Source organism: Quercus robur, chromosome 10 (assembly GCF_932294415.1).
Source record: "Quercus robur chromosome 10, dhQueRobu3.1, whole genome shotgun sequence".
Lineage (NCBI taxonomy): Eukaryota > Viridiplantae > Streptophyta > Magnoliopsida > Fagales > Fagaceae > Quercus > Quercus robur.
Genome location: NC_065543.1, coordinates 8,512,273 through 8,532,849, shown reverse-complemented (window position 1 = coordinate 8,532,849; position 20,577 = coordinate 8,512,273). Strand labels below are relative to the sequence as shown.

Here is a 20,577-nt window from a genome sequence, read left to right as displayed (position 1 = left end):
CTTTTAATAATATATATATATATATATATATATATATATGTGTGTGTGTGTGTGTGTGTGTGTGTGTGTGTGTGTGTACAAAAATTTCTATTTCTAATAAAATGACAACAATGGACTACGACTCTCTCTTTAAATTATTTCACTATTATGGGTGCAATTAAAAATGTCTCCTTCTTAATGGGGAATGACTCCTCTTTTATGCCTTAATTTCTTAATTAATTTTTATTGCCTATACCAAAAAAATCTCATTTGTGTCTTAGGCCTCTTGCCTTAGTGATAAGAAAAATTATCGTAGACCAAACATCATTGGTTCAAATTCTAACCAACATATTCTTTTTTTTGGATACATTCTAATTGAAAAGCTGAGGGAGAATTTAAATCCTGAATGTCTAATTCGTTAAAAAGATTTTGTTCTTTGACTTAAATGTCTTTGGAAAAACTTTAAAAAGTCCTAATTAATTATCATGACTAATGGTTATTTGAGTTTGAATCCATTTAACATAGAGTCATTCCCAAAATTTCTTGGGAAAAAAAGAATAGAAAGAAAAAGAACATCATTCCCAAAATTGATAAAATAGCTCCACTGATTGCAAATTAGTAAGTAAAAGAAAAATAGTTATTTCCTTAAAAATACAAATCACATCTACCTACTTAATAACGGATGATGATAATCCTAGTAACAATATAATAACAGAAAATGCGAAGGTTACAAACTTCTGGTATGGTGAGCGGATATTGATAAATGAAAAGACGATGTTATACGCCATTATACTAATCTTATTTATCAATACGAGAAAGTGTTCTACCATCAGGGTTGGGGGTGAGGCCGACGATAGTAATGGTGATTCAGTCGGGGAGGATGACGGAGATATTGGTGGAGATGTAGGTAGTCGTAAAGTGTTAAGCAACAGCTTTGAGCACGTCGGAAACCGCCATCAGAGGGAAGAGATCCGTGAGCAGGCAGTTACAAGAAAGGAAATCGTCGCAAATCCCATCTCCGCGATCTCAAGGGTTGGAGTTAATGCAGTGCAGGATTTTCGGTTAGTAACAGAATTTGAGGATACGTTACGCGGGATAGACGCCGCCATTTCAAAATTTGATAATGCTAAGGTGGATTCTGTGCTTAGTGCTTCCGTCCCTACCTTGGGCCTATCCAAGGCCCAAAACCAATTAAACCAGTTGGGACCGGTGGGCTATGATTCAAAAGGTGACGTAGAGATGTCACAAACTAAAGGCCCCACATGCAAATGAACTTAAGCCTCGTGGTTGGAAGAGATTAGTAACTGAACGGGCCTATGCTGGAACCCAAAGCACTACCATGTAGAGTACTCCTACGCAGAGAAAACGCCAGGTTCATGACGAAGAAAATGAAAATGAAGTAGGGGCGACGGGGAAGAAGTTTTGTGCAATGGATACCATACTTGACCAAATAACGGAGGCTATGGGACAGCCTCGCCGAGAGCAATGAGTTGCCTAGCCTGGAACTGCCGTGGGCTTGGGAACCCACTGGCAGAGGACGAGCTTGAAGCTATTATTCAAGCTCAAGATCCCTTGATGGTTTTCTTGTCAGAGACATGATTTGGAAGAAAACAACTAGAAAAGATACGGTGCAAGATAAAATATGCTGGTGTGTTTACCATTCCTAGTCAAGGTAGGGGCGAGGGATTGGCTCTCTTATGGAAGTCGGAAGTGACGGTGCGGGTGGATAGTTTCTCAAAGTTTCATATAGATGCTGTGGTGAACAGAATGACGGCGGAGGCCTGGCGTTTTACCGGTTTTTATGGTGAACCAAATACAAACTATAGGGAGGAAGCTTGGAGTATGTTACGGATGTTGCGGTCCAAACCGCACTTGCCATGGTGTTGTATGGGCGACTTTAATGAGATACTCCGGATGGAAGAAAAGAGAGGAGGTAGAATCAGAGCGCATGACCAGATGCAAGCTTTCTGGGATGTGCTAGACGATTGTGGCTTTGTGGATCTTGGCTTCACTGGACCTGAGTTTACTTGGCATAGTAGAAGATATGGTCACCTAATATGGGAATGGTTAGACAGGGGAGTAGCCAACTATGATTGGTTAGCAAAATTCCCGGCTGCTTCAGTTCGCCATCTCCATTGTTTCTCATCAGATCATCACCCCATAAAGCTGGTTTTTGATCCCAATAGTGAATCACAACGTTGGTTTCGACGGCCTTTCCGTTTTGAAGAGATGTGGTTGGCTAACAGGGGATGCAGTGACATTGTCCTAAGAGCCTAGGAAGTTCAACATGAAGGCAATCCCATGTTTAAGGTGTCAAAGAAGCTCAAAAAGTGTAAAAAGATGCTCAAGTCATGGAGCAAAGATCACTTTGGTAGTGTAAAGAGAGAATTAGCCAAGACAAAGGAGTTATTATGGAAAGCTGAAGAGGTAGCAGCCAACGGTGGAAATTATGGGAATGTGATCCATCTTAGAAAGGAACTTAATATTTTGCTGGATAAAGAGAGTAAAATGTGGAGGCAGAGAGCTAGAACACAGTGGGTGGCAAAGGGAGATAAAAACACTAAATACTTTCATGGAGTGGCTACCCAAAGGAAAAGAAGGAACTTCATTAAAGGAACAAAAGATTCTGAAGGAACTTGGCAGACTGATGAAGGTGTTGTTTCGGGCATTTTTGTGGAGTTTTTTACTAGATTGTTCACCCAATCACAACCCCATGATCTTGACCGTGTCCTTGAAGGAGTTAAAAGGGTTGTCACAGAAGAAATGAATGCTGAGTTGGTGAAGCCATACACTATGGAAGAAATTGATATAACCATTAAACAAATGGCTCCTTTGAAGGCCCCGGGTCCAGATGGAATGCCGCCTCTTTTTTACCAAACCTTTTGGCAACATATTGGTCCAGAGGTATCAGAAGCTGTCCTTTCTTGCCTAAATTCTGGTAATCTTCTAAAATCCATTAATCATACTTTCATTACTCTTATTCCAAAAGTGAGTAATCCTGAAAGTGTTTCAGAGTTTAGACCTATCAGTTTGTGCAATGTGCTTTATAAGATTATTAGGAAAGTTATAGCAAACCGTCTTAAACCGTTGTTAAATTCTATAGTCTCTGAAGCCCAAAGTGCTTTCATAGCTGATAGACTTATCACTGATAATATTTTAATTGCCTTTGAGTCATTGCACTATATGAAAACTCTTAGTTTAGGCAAGGAAGGTTTTATGGCCTTGAAGCTCGATATGAGTAAGGCTTATGACAGAGTGGAGTGGAGTTTCCTTGAAAAAATCATGTTGAAGATGGGATTCCAAGATTCCTGGGTGCTTTGATCATGCAATGTGTATCCACTGTGACCTATTCCATACTCTTAAATGGTGAACCAAAAGGATTCATTCAACCTTCTAGGGGTTTGAGGCAGGGTGATCCCCTGTCCCCTTTTCTCTTCTTGTTTTGTGCGGAAGGACTAAATGCTCTTCTCAACAAAGCAGTTGATAATGGGGAAATTAGGGGCTTATCTCTATGCCGACAGGGCCTGAGGATTACTCACCTCTTTTTTGCAGATAATTGCCTCATATTTTATAGGGCTAACAGAATCGAATGTCAAAAAATTCAACAATTACTTGATTGGTATGAGGTTGCTTCTGGCCAATTGATGAACAAGACTAAAACTACTCTCTTCTTTAGCCGTAACACACCAAAGGAGGTCCAACGAGACATTCAGGTCTTGCTAGGGGTGTCGGCAATCAAACATTATGAAAAATATCTTGGTTTGCCATCTTTTGTGGGGAGACAGAAAAAAGCATGTTTCAATCAGATTAAAAAGCGGATTTGGGCTAAAATGCAAGGATGGAAGGAGAAGCTACTTTCTCAAGCTGGGAAGGAAGTCATGATCAAGGCGGTGATCCAATCTATTCCCATATACTCAATGAGTGTGTTTCGACTACCCTTGGGTTTAATTAAAGATATAGAGGCGATGATCCGTAAGTTTTGGTGGGGCAACCAAGATAATAAAAAGAGAATGCAGTGGGTGAAGTGGGATACTCTTTGCTCTCCTAAGTCTTTAGGAGGTATGGGGTTTCGGGATCTCAGACAGTTTAATGGTGCACTCCTTGGTAAACAAGTGTGGAGACTCTTTCATGAGAAAGGTATGCTGCTGTACAAGGTGTTTAAACCAAAATACTTCCCATGAAGCAGCATTCTGGAAGCAGACTTCAATCAACGAAGCTCTTTTGCATGGAAAAGTATTTTACATGCAAGAGAGGTTATTTGCAAGGGTGCATGGTGGAGAGTCGGAGACGGGTCATCCATAAACATTTGGAATCATAGGTGGCTGAATTTTCCAGGGGGAGGCAAGATTGTATCCCCCAATATTAATCCATCTCTGTCCTCAGTGAAGAATCTATTCATCCCTGGCACTAAAGTTTGGAACAAGGAGCTTATTGAGCAGACTTTCTTACCATGGGAAGTTGAGAGTATTCAAAGCATTCCGGTTAGTCATTTTCCAGTGGAGGATTTGCTTATTTGGCCACTCACCAATGATGGGAACTACTCGGTTAAGAGCGCTTACCAGCTGTTATCCTCAGAAATCAGATCTGCTCTGCCTAGCTCATCTGAAACAGAGAATTGTAAGCACTTTTGGAATGGAATATGAAAGTTACAGGTACCTAACAAAGTGAAGCATTTCGTGTGGAGAGCTTCAAGGGAGTCTTTGCCTACCAAGCTGAACTTGTTTTCACCGCATGTCTTACCTGATTAGTTCTGCAACCTTTTTAAAGATCATCCTGAAGATTCCATTCACTGCTTATGGCTGTGTGAAGGAGCCAAAAGTATTTGGCTATCGGACCCAACATTTAGCTCCCTACGCTAAAAAATTTTCAGAAGTTTTGGTGATCTTGTCGCTGTTGTGTTGGAAGATACAAGCCCAAATTTTGCTGCTCTGTTTTCAATGGTTGCATGGTGCATTTGGGTTAGACGAAATAAATTGAGAGAGAAGCAGCCGGAGTGGGCTGTAGGGGAAACGGCGCGACAAGCTCGGGAGCTGCTACAAGAATTTCGGGACATTTAGGACAGGCCATCTCGGACCTCCGTTTAGCGCATAAGGCAGAACTGGTCGCCGCCAGACGTAGGAGTTTACAAGCTTAATTTCGACGGTGCCATCTTTGAAGGTTCAACGAGAGCAGGGTTGGGGGTGGTAGTGAGGGATGCTGAAGGTATGATCATAGCTGCAATGTGCTAGAACATCCAACTTCCTAGCTCAGTAGACTTGGTCGAAGCCTTAGCTGCTCGGAGAGCTATCCTATTTTCCCAGGAGCTCTGCCTTGCTCACGTGATGGTGGAGGGTGATTCATTGAAGGTCGTTATAGCTATTAATGACCCACAAAAGAATAGGACACAGTGGGGTCATGTTGTTGAAGATATTAAAAAAGCCAGCTCTTGGTTCCAAACTTGTAGCTTCGGTCATCTCTACAGGGAAGGCAATAGTTTAACTCATTCTCTAGCTAAAAGAGCAGTTTTATCTGCTGATTTAGATGTGTGGTTAGAAGAACTACCACAGGATTTAATTGATGTATTTCATTTTGATTTACCTTAATAAAATAATTGAGGATTCTGAGCTAGACTTGTCTGATCTTGGCTTAGAAGAGGTGTTCATGACAAATAATGAACCAAAACAGGAAGAGGAAGATGATGTTCTTCGCCCACCCCCACCAGTTTTTCCCCCCACCACCATTTATCCCAGAAAACCAAACAAGGTTGGCTTATTCACCAACTACAGACTCAAAACATTTGTTTACCCTCGATAATGCTCCTCCTTCCAGATGGCATGATGAGATGTTTAGCATGTATTGCTGGTGCATTGCTGAACTACAAGCTCCGAATGCCACTATGCCCTAGATAATTGCTAAATTTGTAGCAAGAATTACAGGAAGACTAAGAGAGTGGTGGATCAATCTAGGAGAATACAGACAAAGACAAGCAGCCCAGTGCAGCACGTTGGAAGATTTTTTCACAATTGTCCATAATGAATTTCTTGGCTCCGTAACTCATTACACGGAGGTAGCACGAGAAGAATTCCTTTCGATGAAATGTTGCTCATTTGAAAGAAAAGATTTGGAAAAGCATTTTGACAGAATGTCAAGGAGATATTATTCTTTCAATGGTATGGATGAAATAACTCTACAACAAGCTTCCTTAGGAGAAATTTATCAACATGTGCTTATTGCTTTGGAAAAGCTCTGCAATCAGAGGAAGTTTCTTTCCGAAATTGACAAGGTCCATAGCAAACTCAAAGACAATTGCAGAAGAAAAGATTTGCAGATAAAGTACTATGAGAAAAATTGTGCCTGTCCACAGAAAAAAAGAAATCATTTCAAAAAATATTTTGGAAAGAAAAGACATTATGCGGGAAAAAGGAAGAACACTTTCAGAAAGAAGAAATGGAAGTTTCTTAGGAAGAAGTAGTTTAAAAGCAAAACTTCGAAAGTTTGCTTTTATGCAGGAGACCAGGCCATTTTGCTAAAAATTGCCCGAAAAAAGAAAAAGCAGCAAAGCTCCTTGAACAAGCCCAGATCCATGCAGAAGATATTCCTTTCTCGGATATAGAGTCACTCTTTTCCTTGGATGATGAATATTCCCCTCAAACTTTGGCAGTTGTGGCTTATTCTACCTCGGAAGAAGACTCAGAACCAGACAATGAATATGATTCAGACCCAGAAATCCAAACCATCTTCACATCCTAACCAATAATTGCTCCCTTGACCAACCCAACCCCTATAGCCCAAGTGCACCTTCTCCTTGACACATACTCTAGACCTATTCCTGTGATTATCTTATTTGATACAGGGGCAGCAGCAACAATCCTTCATCCCATAATTTTACCTCAAGAATTTTGGCTACTCCATCACCAGATGTTTAGAGCAGCTAATGGAGAAACATACCTTATAACCCTAAAAAGCAAGCCTATCCTCATCAGAATCTTTCCAACCTTAACCATTAAACACCAAGTCCTTGGATCCCCTCTTACAGGTAGAGACCTTCTCATCGGATTTGATCTCCTTCATCAAATACCAAGTCTTAGATGGTCTTCAAAAGGGCTCATGCATAACAACACCTTCTTACTTGGACCCAAGTACCCTACCTGTTCACCGTAGATCCCTTTGACTCTTTAAAACTCCAGATTATCAGTGACTGTTGTGCAAACAGCCATTCTGAATTCCTCCTTAAAAATCCAAATCCTCTGTGGAAAAACCCAAAATTTTTCATACACCTTCCATTCAAGAAAAATGAAGATGTCAACCCCACAAGAGCCAGTCACAGAGGGATGAATCCAGAACATTTAGCCTTGGCCACTCAAGAACTATCCACTCTCCTAGCTGAAGGCCTTATTGGTTGAACCCACAACTTCTCCATGGGCATGTGAAGCTTTCTATGTCAATAAGCATGCTGAGCAAGTTCGAGGAAAACTCAGACTGGTAATCAATTACCAGGATCTCAATTACTTTCTAGCAGATGACAAATTTACCTTGCCAAACAAGAGTGCCCTCTTCCAGCATCTCTCAAATGCAAAAGTATTTTCAAAGTTTAATCTTAAAGCAGGATTTTGGCAGCTAGGCATCCATCCAAGAGAAAGATACAAGACATCTTTTTGCATCCCAGACCACCATTACCAATGGATTGTTATGCCTTTTGGTCTTAAAAATGCTCCATCCCAATTCCAGAAAGCAATGGTAACGTTGTTCCAGCCACTTTTAGCCAATGCTTTAATCTATGTGGATGATATCCTTTTGTTCTCAAAAGATGAAGAATCCCATGCCAAATTGCTCACTGAATTCTATAATTTAGTGAAATCCCAAGGAATAATGCTTTCAGAAAAGAAAATGGTCATAGGATAGTCTTCTATAGACTTTTTAGGCGTAAATATTTCAGATAGAAAGTATACTCTACAGCCTCACATAGCATCCTCTTTGGGTGAATTTCCAGACAAGCTCACAAATACTAAGCAAATACAATAGTTCCTTGGAATTGTAAATTACATGTCAGACTTCATTCCAAAAGTCTCCAGATATAGGAATTGTTTGGCTCAATTGTTGAAGAAATCTCCCCTAGAATGGAACTCTACTCACACAGAAGTAGTTCAACAGTTGAAAAAGTTATCAGAAAAACTTCCTCCCTTATAGATTCCAGGACTAGGTAAACGGATCCTGCAGACAGATGCAAGTGATGAGTATTGGGCAGCAGCTCTTTTTGAAGAAATTGATGGCAAAAGGAATATTTGTGGCTACAAAAGTGGTGCATTCAAGCTCTCAGAACTTCATTACCATTCTACTTTCAAAGAAATTCTTGCAGTCAAGCATGGAATTGAAAAATTCCAGTTCCATTTTCTTGGACATAATTTTATAGTAGAAATGGACATGTCTTCCTTTCCCATGATGCTCCAGTTCAAAAGGAAAATGCTCCCACATCCTCAGCTACTCAGATGGTCAAATGAGTTTTCACAATGGTCTTTTCAAGTCAAGCACATTAAAGGTAAGGACAACCTTATCACTGATTACCTTTCCAGGAAACCTCCAGCCCTTAATACCATAATTATCCCCCCACCTTTATGTGTATATCCTATTACAGACCCATCATCATCCTCAGGCTCCTCCTTTGCAAACCCTAATGATATCCTTAATATGATAGAAAACCTTCCCTCAGAAATAAAAGACCAAATCAAAACCTTGACCCTTGAAGCCAGAACTAAAAGAATTATTAAAACCCTCCATGATTACCTTAAAAAACACCAATGCCATTTCCTTGCTATTTTCCTTGATATAGACCAACCATGGAAAACCCCTTTTGCTTTTTGGATAACCAATTGGGCGGTTGCACATTACCTCTATATGTGGTACTTGCTTAATGAATATTACTTGTGCCTTCATTTTGAACCAGAATTTTACAATTATATTTTCCCTCAGGGAAATAGATATTTTCATAAATTCTGGTCTGAAGTTTTGAAAAATGATGCTCATAATGGTGAATGGATAAGGTATCCTAAAACAGAACACCCCAAATTCAGCCACAAAGTCACTTCAGCATGTTTGGTTGCCAAATTTCATTCTAAAAATAACATTCGAGCACAAGGAATTTTCCACCCTGCTGAGATGTATTGGGTCACCAATTCAGACGGAAGTCTCCACACACATTTGAATGTCTCTTGGGTATCTTGTTATCATGCTCTTACAATGGCAGAATCCCTTGATAAGGGTATTTTTCTTGAAATAATTCCAACTGGCCCGGATGTTTGCAAGTAACAATGGCCACATGAAGATCATTGGGAAATGCCAAATCCCCTTATTGGATATGATGACTCGCAATATCATAATCATGATCTGATGAAGATGTTGATGAAGAATAGTTCCAAGGAAGAGATGGATGAGACTAGATATCTTTAACAAAAAAAAAAGAAAAAAAAAAAAGACAGTCAAAAGTCCTAGAAACGTCTTCAGACGTAAGCCTCCCAACAGCCCCCAACAGTATTATATCTCCCCCCTGTCAGAAAGATGCTTGAAGAAGATCACCAATGTAGATATGCCCCTACCTCAATTGACACTTGTTCGCCAGCCCAACACTCAAGATCTCTATTATTGTCTTATCCCATGGCAAGCTTATCCGGAGGAAGATAAAAATCCAGCCATACCACTATGATCCAGACACTTGTAAATCCATAAGGACGACCCCTATTTATCCTTATATGAATATTGTACATTATCTGTAAGCTCTAAGGTCTATAAATAGGACTCTTGTAATTCTAAAGAAGGAGGAGTGAGTGAAGGAAAAGAAAAGAAAGCTTTTGTTGTAAGATGTATTTCAGTACTTCTTATGTCTGACGTAAAAAAGTTGTTGAATTTAAAAATATCCCTCAGTTTATTGTATTTAGTGTTGTACTCTATTCCACATTTTCATATTGTCTTTTATATATTCCTAATAATCTACCTAATTAACCAGTTTTCATAATCTTCTTACACCTTCTAACGTCAGTTACAATAACGTTAAAAAAATATATAACGTCAGTTACAATAAATTTGTCAGAAACACAGCAAAGTACAAACTCAAATCGATAAGATTTTCAAACTACGTGTGCTTCTCTCACTGGTGAGAAATCCCACACCTTATCTTTAAAAATATTTTTTGGATCCGGTTAATATGTGTCCTTATAACACGCATTTAGTTTTTTATTTGTGGAAATATTTGTTGGGAATTGAAAAAACTGTCATTATTTTTATAATTTTTGAAATTTTTTTTTAAAAAAATAAAAATTAATGTGTATCCTAAAAGCACACATCAGTAAAATCTATATTTTTTTTATCCCATTTTTAGTTGGTAGGCATCTAGTAATTTGTAATTGAGAGACTGTCGGACTCATCAGTAAGTCAGGTTCTTTATCATTACTCAGCTGTAATACATTTATTTGAGACAGCTCAATTGGCATCTCACTCCTAATATAATTTACCCCTATACATTTCACCGGGACAATTCGAACCGACAGAACTATTTAAAAAAAGAAAAAAAAAAAGAGATTTGACATGCCAGGAGCAGCACAGCAGTGCCAGCCCACGCGTTTTGGTATCCGAGACTCAGAGACGAAAACGTGTAAACTAAAGTTAACTTTTTTCTCGCACAAATTCCCAAAATACATATCGACCGTTTAACTCAAATCTAAATTAAAAATCAACTGTGTTGATGAGAGTAGAAACTGACCACTCAGTTTGATAGGACTGATTTCAGTGGCACACAGACCCATTTTTAAATCAACGGTTATAAATCAAAATTAAGACCCAATCTAATGGTGAGGAAGACATAACAAAGATCTGATATCCTCAACGAACGAGTCTCTTCACCCTTCAGTTTTCACTTCAGAGTCATTTAAGGCTTATTTATAATTTATTGCCTCTGGTAACATAGAAAAGAGTTTGTACGTGGCAGGATTTAATTGGCTCGGTGGATCTATAAAGTCCCTCTGTTTTGACGCGTTAGGTGCCTTTGTCTTTACCCTCTACTTTCTCTCAAAAATATCAAAACAACGTAGAGTGGCATATCGTTTAGATAGAGAAATATTGGAGCTACTAAGAGAATGAATCCCTCTGGTTCTTCTGAAGCTGATCAAGCATCTGGTCAGTCTTCGCAAACAAAGGACAGCATTGTCATGGAACCTATTCATTACAACGCTGCAGCAAAAATCGAAAGAGAAGATATTCCAAAGCCTCTTAACCTCACTAGCCCAATCGAAATATCAGAAGAATCGAAATCAGAATCTGGTGAGCCTGCTCAAGCAGAGGTCAACATTGGCATGAAGGCTGATTACTACGAAGGTGCAGCAAATGGTGACATCGAGGTCTTCAAAGATATTCTGGAGCCTCTTGACCAACTACTAACCCCAAATAGAAACACAGTCCTTCATATTTACCTCTCAAGCCTAAAAGAGTCAGAATCAAAAGACAAAAAATCAAAAAATGCATTTATGTTCTTCCGCGCAAAAGACTCAAAACCAGAAGATTCAAAATCATCAACTGCCTTCGTCGAAGAAATTCTTACGAAGTGTCCATTACTGCTAATGCAAGCTAATGTCAAAGGTGAAACTCCCTTGCATATTGCAGCAAGGTATGGGCACGCTGCCATTGTGGATGTTTTAATTAAATGTGCAAGAGAAAGAGCTCCCCAAGAAGACCCCGAAAATGGGGTTAATTACGCGGTCCAAAAGATGCTGGAGATGACGAATAATGAAAAGGATACCGCGTTGCATGAGGCTGTACGAGGTAATCATCTTAGGGTAGTGGAACAGTTGATTAAAGAGGGCAAAGATTTTTCATATTCTCAGAATGATGTTGGTGAGACTCCACTTTACATAGCTGTGGAGAGAGGATTTATATATGTGGCGTTACACATTTTGAAAACCTGTACATCACCGGCTCATGATGGTCCCCTTGGTAGAACAACGTTGCATGCTGCAGGAATTGTACACAATTACGGTAATGTCTATTTATTTATTTTCAATACTCCAACATGCATGGTTGAGTAGAAAGTAACGCCATAATTTTGCTGTCAATTATCGCCTCTTTAATATACAAGAAGTTTGATAACATATATTTTTTAGTGTAATATATTTATTTATTTCTAAAGTATTAATAAATAAATAAAATCAAATTGAAAATTTATAAAAAATACACGCTCAATTTAATTAAAATATATTTAAAGATCAAACCTAATTTAATAAGAATTTAGTAAGTATTGAATATTTTTCACCCCCCAAAAGAAAAACAAATTTGTGTTTTGACTAATATAAATTAATATAATTTATTATTATTTGTAATTCAAAAAAAAAAAATTTAATAGAATGATGTGAATAAATATTGGCTTCCAAAATTTTATCTGACAAACGTTAGAACAAATCAATAAAAATCAAACTTTTATTTTATATTATTATAGATATAAAGTTTTTTTTTTTTTTTTTTGAGGAACTATTATATATAAATATAAAGTTATATATATCCATTATAAGATTGATAAAAACTAGTGGAACCAAATCGTGATATGCGACAGGCGACAGCCAAAGATTTATGATATTTTTATAATGAATACAAACCCAAAGATTATGTACTTCCATCTCTCAGATCTAAAATATAAGAATGTGTACCATCATCTAAATGAAAATTCAAAAATTAAATGAATTTGTAACTGAGTTATAGGAGTAATTTTATATCATATATCCATAACAATTTTTTAATATATATTTACAAATTAAGGTTATGGATTACTCAACTTCTGTACGCTCAGTGACCTTATAACTATTTATTAATAATGATGAGAGTGAAAGTTTTCAATTGATCCTTATGTGGTTATAGAAGTGAAGTGAAGAATGGGATTGAACTAGAATTTTATTTAGTTATTCCTCAAAAAAAAAAAAAAAAAAAGAATTTTAGTCTGGGACGTTAAATAATGAATAAAAGAATTGACTAATCAAAAATAAGAGATATACTAAAATTAAAAACCAAATTAATATGTTAAAAATAAAAGTCACATCAATTCAGTAATAACAAAATGTAAAACAAATTAAAAAAAAACACTAAAAAACTATGCATAATACATTTCAATTCAATCACTCATGTTCTATCAAAGTAAAGTTTGATGTTTTTTGAAACTCTAAAATATATTATGATTGGTTTTGGATTGTATTTCGTGGAAATTTTCTATTGAATGTACAAACTCAAAACTTCTGTTAAAAATCATCTAACATTTTCTCATGAATCCTAGTTTAGTTAGAAAATATTCTTATATAACAAAAAATTTCATTTTGTAGTTTTGTAGAAATAAAAGGAGTATAAGTATAAGCATAACCATAATATAAACAGGTCGAAAAACTATTGATTTTCTAATCCTTAACAGACATTGGCACAACTTTTATCTTTGAAAATTTGAACCTTATAATGGTGAAGTTTTATTGTCATAAGTATTTTCCTCATGATTTCTGAAGTCTTGTAGGTAATCTAAAATAGAAATTGTTAAAAAATTCTAAACACATACAAGATAACTCTTAAAAAAGTTAGAAGCACTAAACAATTCTTTAGGTATGTATAATCAGACAACTCGATAACACCCAAACCGCAAAGTCCTAAACTATTTTAATTTTGGGTTCCAAATAGCAAACAAATGTCAATTCGTTGTCATCTGTAGCTCTTGTTTTGAAACCGCGGCTATATCCCTCGTTTCCTGTAGTGCAAAGTGTTCTGTCAAGCATAAATATAATTAAGTTGTCATCTAGCTAGTTTATATTTGGGATTTTTGGGATGAATTTCATTCTAAGAAATGCTAGTTTTCAATTTTTGGATGGTCAATTATAATTTATTTACATCCAATCTTTCATATGTTATGTGTGTGTGTGTGTGAGAGATATTTGTTATTAAAAAAAAAAATTGCTTATGTTAAGCCTACAAAATATAAAAATACAATATAATCACTATTGATGCAATTGGGGATTGTAGCTCACAACTCACTCTAGTGTTTAATAGAGGCTAGTGATGCAAAAGAAAGAAATGCAAGGATAAAGGTTCATAATAAAGATACAGAATATCCATTAAAGATCGATCAACTGGTTCATGTAGCCTTCAATGCTACATAACAAAGTGGGGAGAACGAGGGAGGTGAGGAGTGACACTAATCGTGCCACCACACACACACACAAGCACTATTTCCCAAGTCAAAGTAAAGTGGTAAATATGGTTATTGAGTTAATTTCAAGACTTGACAGTTGAATTGAATTCTCCCTTCCTTGTTTTGGGATTTCTAACATATTAGGGATGAGCTTATTATCCTTATCTTCATAAGAATCAAAGATTTTGGTTGTTAGTTGTTTTAAAAAATGGCAACCTTGAGCTTTGTTCTTAGTTGGATAATAAGATTAGTTGTTTTAATGATTATTTGTAATTCGTTGACCAAACCTGACTTTTGTGTTTGCCGAGGGGAATAACCGCTGCAAGGAACCTGCTAAATATATGAGAACAAGTCAAATTTCATAATAGAGGGGTGATTTGTCAGCTGCTTCTTTCTATTTTGACCGTGTCATCTAAGTAACGAAAAGCGATCACTTAAATATCAGGGAATAAAATTACTCATGGACTAATTTTAGGAACCAACCATACATTTAAGTTTGATGATTGTTTTTTCAAATTCTGGGGACCGTGGTTCTGTTAGTCTAATAATAGTTTTGTCACCGATGGAGACTAACATGACACAATTCTCTCTTTTAATAATGGGGAATGACACCTCTTTTAAGCCTTAAATTCTTAGGCTGGGTTTGGATCCACGTCCAAGTTTTGCGTTTTGCGTTTTGCTTCTTCTTTTTTTTTTTTTTTTTTTCTACACACGTTTCAGACTTTCAGGAGACAAGCGCAACTGCAGAGTACTGTTTAGTACTGTTTGGCCTGATTTTTTTGACTTTTCTGTCAATCAGTGGGTCCGTTCACTGTTCATGGACCCACAAATTTCATTTTTTATCAATTTTTTCATTAAAAATGGGTCCCACAGCACTATTCACACATTTAAAAATTATTTTGCTACAGTGTTTTCAGTTTTCAGTTTCAACAAAATAAGTTCTATCCAAACACACCCTTAATTAATTTTTCTCGCCTATACCAAAAAAGTCTCATTTGTGTCCTGTGGTAAGGGAAATTGTCATGGACCAAACATCATTGGTTCAAATTCTAACTGTCGTATTCTCTCTTTTGGATACATTCTAATTGAAAAGGTGAGGGATAGTGTTCTTTGACTTAAAAGTCTCTGGAAGAACTTTAAAAAGTCCTAATTAATTATCATGACTAATGGTTATTTGAGTTTGAATCTATTTAACATAAAGTCATTTCCAAAAGTTCTTGGGAAAAAAAGAATAGAAAGAAAAAGAACATCATTCCCAAAATGGATAAAACAGCTCCACTGATTATAAATTAGTAGGTAAAAGAAAAATAATTATTTCCTAAATACAAATCACGTCTACCCACTTAATAACGGATAATATAATAACAGAAAATGCTAAGGTTACAAACTTCTGATATGATTAGTGGATATTGATAAGTGAAAGACGATGTTATACGCCATTGTACTAATCTTATGTATCAACCAAATTAAAGGCTTAGGTTAAACGTTATGTCATCTTGCTTTGCGTTTTCCTTTTGTACGTAGGGTGTGTTTCAATAGAACTTATTTTGCTGAAATTGAAAACTGAAAATACTGTAGCAAAATAATTTTTAAATGTGTGAATAGTACCGTGGGACCCGTTTTTAATGAAAAAATTGATAAAAAATGAAATTTGTGGGTCTATGAACAGTGTATAATATACTGTTCATGAAAAGCTGGTCAAAGTATTGCGGCTACTGTTCATGTACAGTACATGAACAGTAACCGCTTGTGAGGGGGAAAGCGCGTGAAAAAAAAAAAAAAAAAAAAAAAAGAAACAGCAGAAAACGCAGAAACGGAACAAACGCAGCAAACGCGGTATGCAAACAGGTACTTAAGCAGTTAAGATCATGTACTATATGTATAATACCAAAGGAAATTCATATAATTTTACTTGCAAATAACTTGAGTTAAATTGTTGCACGTGTGATTGTTGATTTCACTTATATAAAGAAAGTAGTGAAACCAAAATAAAATCATTTGACTCATTTTTAATGTTACACTTTATGCTCCAGTTATAATATATCACGTATGAGGTTTATTTTTTTTGGATTTTAAATTTTTTTTACTTTTATATGAAAAAATAAATGAACATGTGATAGACTCCGATTAGTACAGAGAGCATAAATTGGATTTTCATTCAATATAATAAACTCACTCAATTATCGTTATGAATGCTTTTTTCTATTTCCAAATGTCTTCCTCGTACTTTTAGAATATTTTTATGTCTAACATATTTAAATTCTCTTAGTAATGGTACCGGAAATTCTGGAAGGGGTAGCACAACAAGAACGAAGTGCTTTCATTAAACAAGTTGACAAACAGTGTTGGACTCCTCTTCATTGTGCTGCATTCTTTGGTTCTTATTTCCTCATAACCCCGTTGCTGGAAATTGATAGATCTATAGCATACATGAAAGATGCAAAGGGCATGACGGCTCTTCACATTGCAGCTCATCGAGGCGATATGTTGTTTGTAAATATTATTTTAGAACATTGTCCTGATTGTTGCGAACTAGTTGACGAGAGAGGCTGGAATGCACTCCATTTTGTCGTGAACTCATCTAGTAGTTATTGGGCTGACTCTGACTATGGAGTGAAGTACATCCTAGAGAAATATTCATCACTCAGCAACCTTTTAAATGAAAAGGATGCCCGCGGGAACACACCTCTCCATCACCATTCCAAATCATTGCATTATTCAAAGGATGTCATGTGTCATAGTAGAGTGGATAAGATGGCCTTCAACAAAAGCAACCTCAATGCTTACGATGTCGCTTTAACTAGTGAAGAATTATCTGATGAAAAGGTAAAGTAAAATTTTACTTTATTTCTAACGGAAACTATGAGGAGGACATTGTATCTTTTTTTCATTTTTGATGTTGCATATTTATATCTTTTTGTATTTATTAAAAAAAATGAATCAAGATATTATATAAAAGATATGTTAATTACAAATGACTTCTTTTGACTTTGACTTGTTTTCAGTTCAGTCTTATACTTTGAACTTTCATAATTTTTAAATGTAACCCTTACATACTCATTCAATATCAATATGTATCGTTAAGTTCGCCAAATCTATGTTATTTTGCAAGGTATATGATCCTTAAATTAATGGGAAGATTTGATGGAACACCATGTTTGGTAATCGCTTTTGCTTTTTATTTTCAAAAACCTGTTTTTGTGAATAGAAAGAATTTTTTTTTTTTTTTTTGTATTTTTGAAATTAAAAACTTGTTTGGTTAGCTGAAATAAAAAGAAATATTTTTCTAAAGAAAAAAAAATAGAAAATACTAAAAGATGTTACTAGGATTTGAATTTTGGTGCTAACTTTATTAAATGAGATGGATTTATTAAATCGTGTGCATGTTCTAATTGGCTTTTAAAAACTTGAAACTGAAAACAACATTTTGTCTGTTTTTAATTTCTTCATAAAATGAATTTTGAAAACAGTTTTTTTTTTTTTTTTGGTTCATTTTGTATTGCCAAACAAGTCTTATAATTTTAGAAATAAAAAATTGTTTTTGAAAATAAAAAGTAAGGAGAAAAAACAGTTACTAATTATACTCTGAATAAGAACTTGAAAATAAATTATAGTTAGAAAATTGAAATGTGAATTTTTTATTTTTATTTTTTAATTTTTATAAGTCTAAATTAAAAATAGATTAATGTTGAATGGTGGCATTTGTAATTTAGCAAAGAAAGAAATTAAAAAAATGTTAAAACTATGTGATCCTGTATGTCAATATTAAGGTGGAGCACTGAGTTGCTGCCACGCTAGTGGCTGCAAGAATAATTCTGGCACTCACGGCAGCAGTCAAACCTCTTCCTTTCAAAATGGTGCATTCCTGTGCCTTGCTGGCTATTCCCTTTCTCAAATCCTAATTATTAGTGTTTTGCATGTTGCACAGTTTATGCAGATTACCCGAGCATTTAGTGGCAATGATGGTCGTCATAAAATTCGAAGACGCTTTGATGATGATATCTTATCAAAGAGAAAAGATTCTGTAGATGAAGGGGGGCGCTTGAAACCTTGGAAATCCCGTAAAGACCGATTTGTTTCTGGCATGAAAGAAGCATCCCAATACCATTTGGTGGTGGACACACTCATTGCAACCGTGGCTTTTACAGCAGGTATTACCATGCCTGGGGGTTTCAGAGATCATGGTGGCCCACACCCAGGCTCTGCAATTCTGACGGGAAATACTGCTTTCAAAGCATTTGTTATTACAAATACCTTAGCCATGGTGCAATCTTGTTCTGCTGCCTTTATCCACCTATTCATGCCTCTATTGTTTCTCGACAAAAATATTATTGGAGGCTTTTCTTTCCTTCTGGCCTCACTAGCCTTCTGCCTTTCCATATCTGCCATGGGAGCGATGATGCTGGCATTTGTCACAGGCACATACGCTGTGTTAATGCATTCCTTGAATCTTGCCATTGCCAATTCTGTCATCGGATTGTGCTTCTTTATCGTCCTTTTTCTTGTAAGTATCGGTACTTCACAATATTTGCACGAAATTTGGAGCGTAGGTTTGTCTTGGTTTTTTGAAAATGAAGTGCTTGGGATGATTAGCTGGTTACTTTGGTGCATTCTCTACGTACCTGCTTTGGCTTTTTTCAGTTGTATCATATGGTGCGAATCATGTTATGAAGCTCTTAAAGACCGCTTTTTGCGTCTTAGAGGGTCTCAGAGGAGCAGGAATGATGCAGATCAATCAACAGCAAGTTAAGCTTTGTGTTTCAGTTACTGCATCATCAACTACAGTCGTATTTACCATTTACTCAGCACTTCAGCAAACTACCTGTCGGTCTTAATGTTTTAGTTCTGTTAGTACTTTCAGTTGTCACACGTGCAGTGCACGTGATTGATTAATCCAGTTGCCCATTTCCTATTGTTCAAGCTATGTTACAGTGAGTGAGTTTTTCAGATCCTTTTTTGTACCCAAAGTCTCCGTTCTCAGTATATAAGGACGGAGAAAGTTGTATTGGTCAATAAATTGATTAAGAGAGAATTTTCTCCTCAAATTTCTTTCATCTTTGACAGAGGGTATTAGCTTTTCCATTTTTATGTACATGCGTGCAAGTGTAGCATTGAAGGGCTGTCACGTACTTGGTATAAGATTTCTAGTTCCTGCATCCTGACGTTATCACATTCACTTAAGCAACGCGATTTAAGTCGATTAATTTCTCAATCTGATTATTTAAAAAGAAAAATCAGTTTACACTTGACTTATTATAATGATCATTTAAAAAGAATAATTTTGTTTATTAAATGTTTAAACAACTATGAGCAATTTTATACTAGATTATTAGTTGACATGTATTGTACCGTAGGAAGGCATGATCTGCACGTGCCACTTCTCCTTGTGTGTTCATAAATGCAGGAAATGGATTAGGCTGATTAGCAAAATCGATCAATTTATCATATATTGTGCAACATATACATTTTTCAGAGTTCTATTTTGTCTCTATGTCGTGCAAGAAAGTCAAGCATAGGTGTGAAAAAACAAATCTGATAGAGGTGTACAATTCAAGGCATACCTAACAAATCTCCACCTTGGCTTGAAATAAATCAAGTCTTACAAACAAAATTTGCCGACCACCAAATTTAATCAAATTTCACTCCGCTTTGGGAAGACTTCTGTCTAACCACAAATGTCTCAAGTGCCAATAACAAATTAGAGTCATGACTAAGAAACAAAGATGCAGATCACACCAAATGCACCCGAAGATGGTGCCAATGCCAAATTAGAACCCAACCAAAAGAACTAAATGTATATCAGTGCAAGCTATCTCACAAATGAAACTCCTCTATTGCCTCCAAAAAAGCCCCCTATGGGCTAATTCAAACAACAAACACCAATTAAGTCCAAGCAGGCTTAAACTCCAACAGAAGCAATCTTATTAGGTCCCTTTAACAAGCATTACTTCATGAACCCTCGCAAAGCATTCTTACTGACACGTCCCAAATTTATGTGCCAAAGTCTAGTAATGTTTGAAGCAACCTCCCCCTACAAGTGTACTCCCTTTTAGGAGATATTTCCTTAGACTTAAGACACAAACGGGAGTGCAGCTTGAAAGAAAACAATGTCACTCATCTTGATCCTATCATCAAAGGTACACCTCGCAATCCCTTCTCTAGGTTGTCCTCCCTTCTGTTTTTTGGTTGCTTACAAATCTCTTCTTTTGCAGCCTGCCAAATAAAAGTCATACTAAAGTCAGCCTTCAAGGGTATAAGAACAACCATTATATCCACATTTTGCCCAGACATCAAACTATGAGTGCATCCATAAATTGATCTATAATCATTGTTACATGCATTAAAACTTTCCAGTAGAAATTAAATAAAGGTTGGCAATACTTATTTTGAAGAATCTGATTTAAAAGGTAAAATGCTTCTTT

The 20,577-nt window shown here is 36.3% G+C and overlaps 1 protein-coding gene across 1 annotated transcript; it reads left to right on the top strand.

Annotated features, from left to right (window-relative positions):
• Positions 1 to 11,007: 11,007 nt before the first annotated feature.
• Positions 11,008 to 19,160, top strand: LOC126703796 (uncharacterized). The gene is made up of 3 exons (XM_050402868.1): positions 11,008 to 12,012; positions 16,425 to 16,981; positions 18,084 to 19,160. Exons 1-3 carry the CDS (start codon positions 11,082 to 11,084, stop codon positions 18,903 to 18,905), a joined length of 2,310 nt encoding a protein of 769 aa, XP_050258825.1. The 5' UTR covers positions 11,008 to 11,081; the 3' UTR covers positions 18,906 to 19,160.
• The last annotated feature ends 1,417 nt before the right edge of the window (positions 19,161 to 20,577 follow it).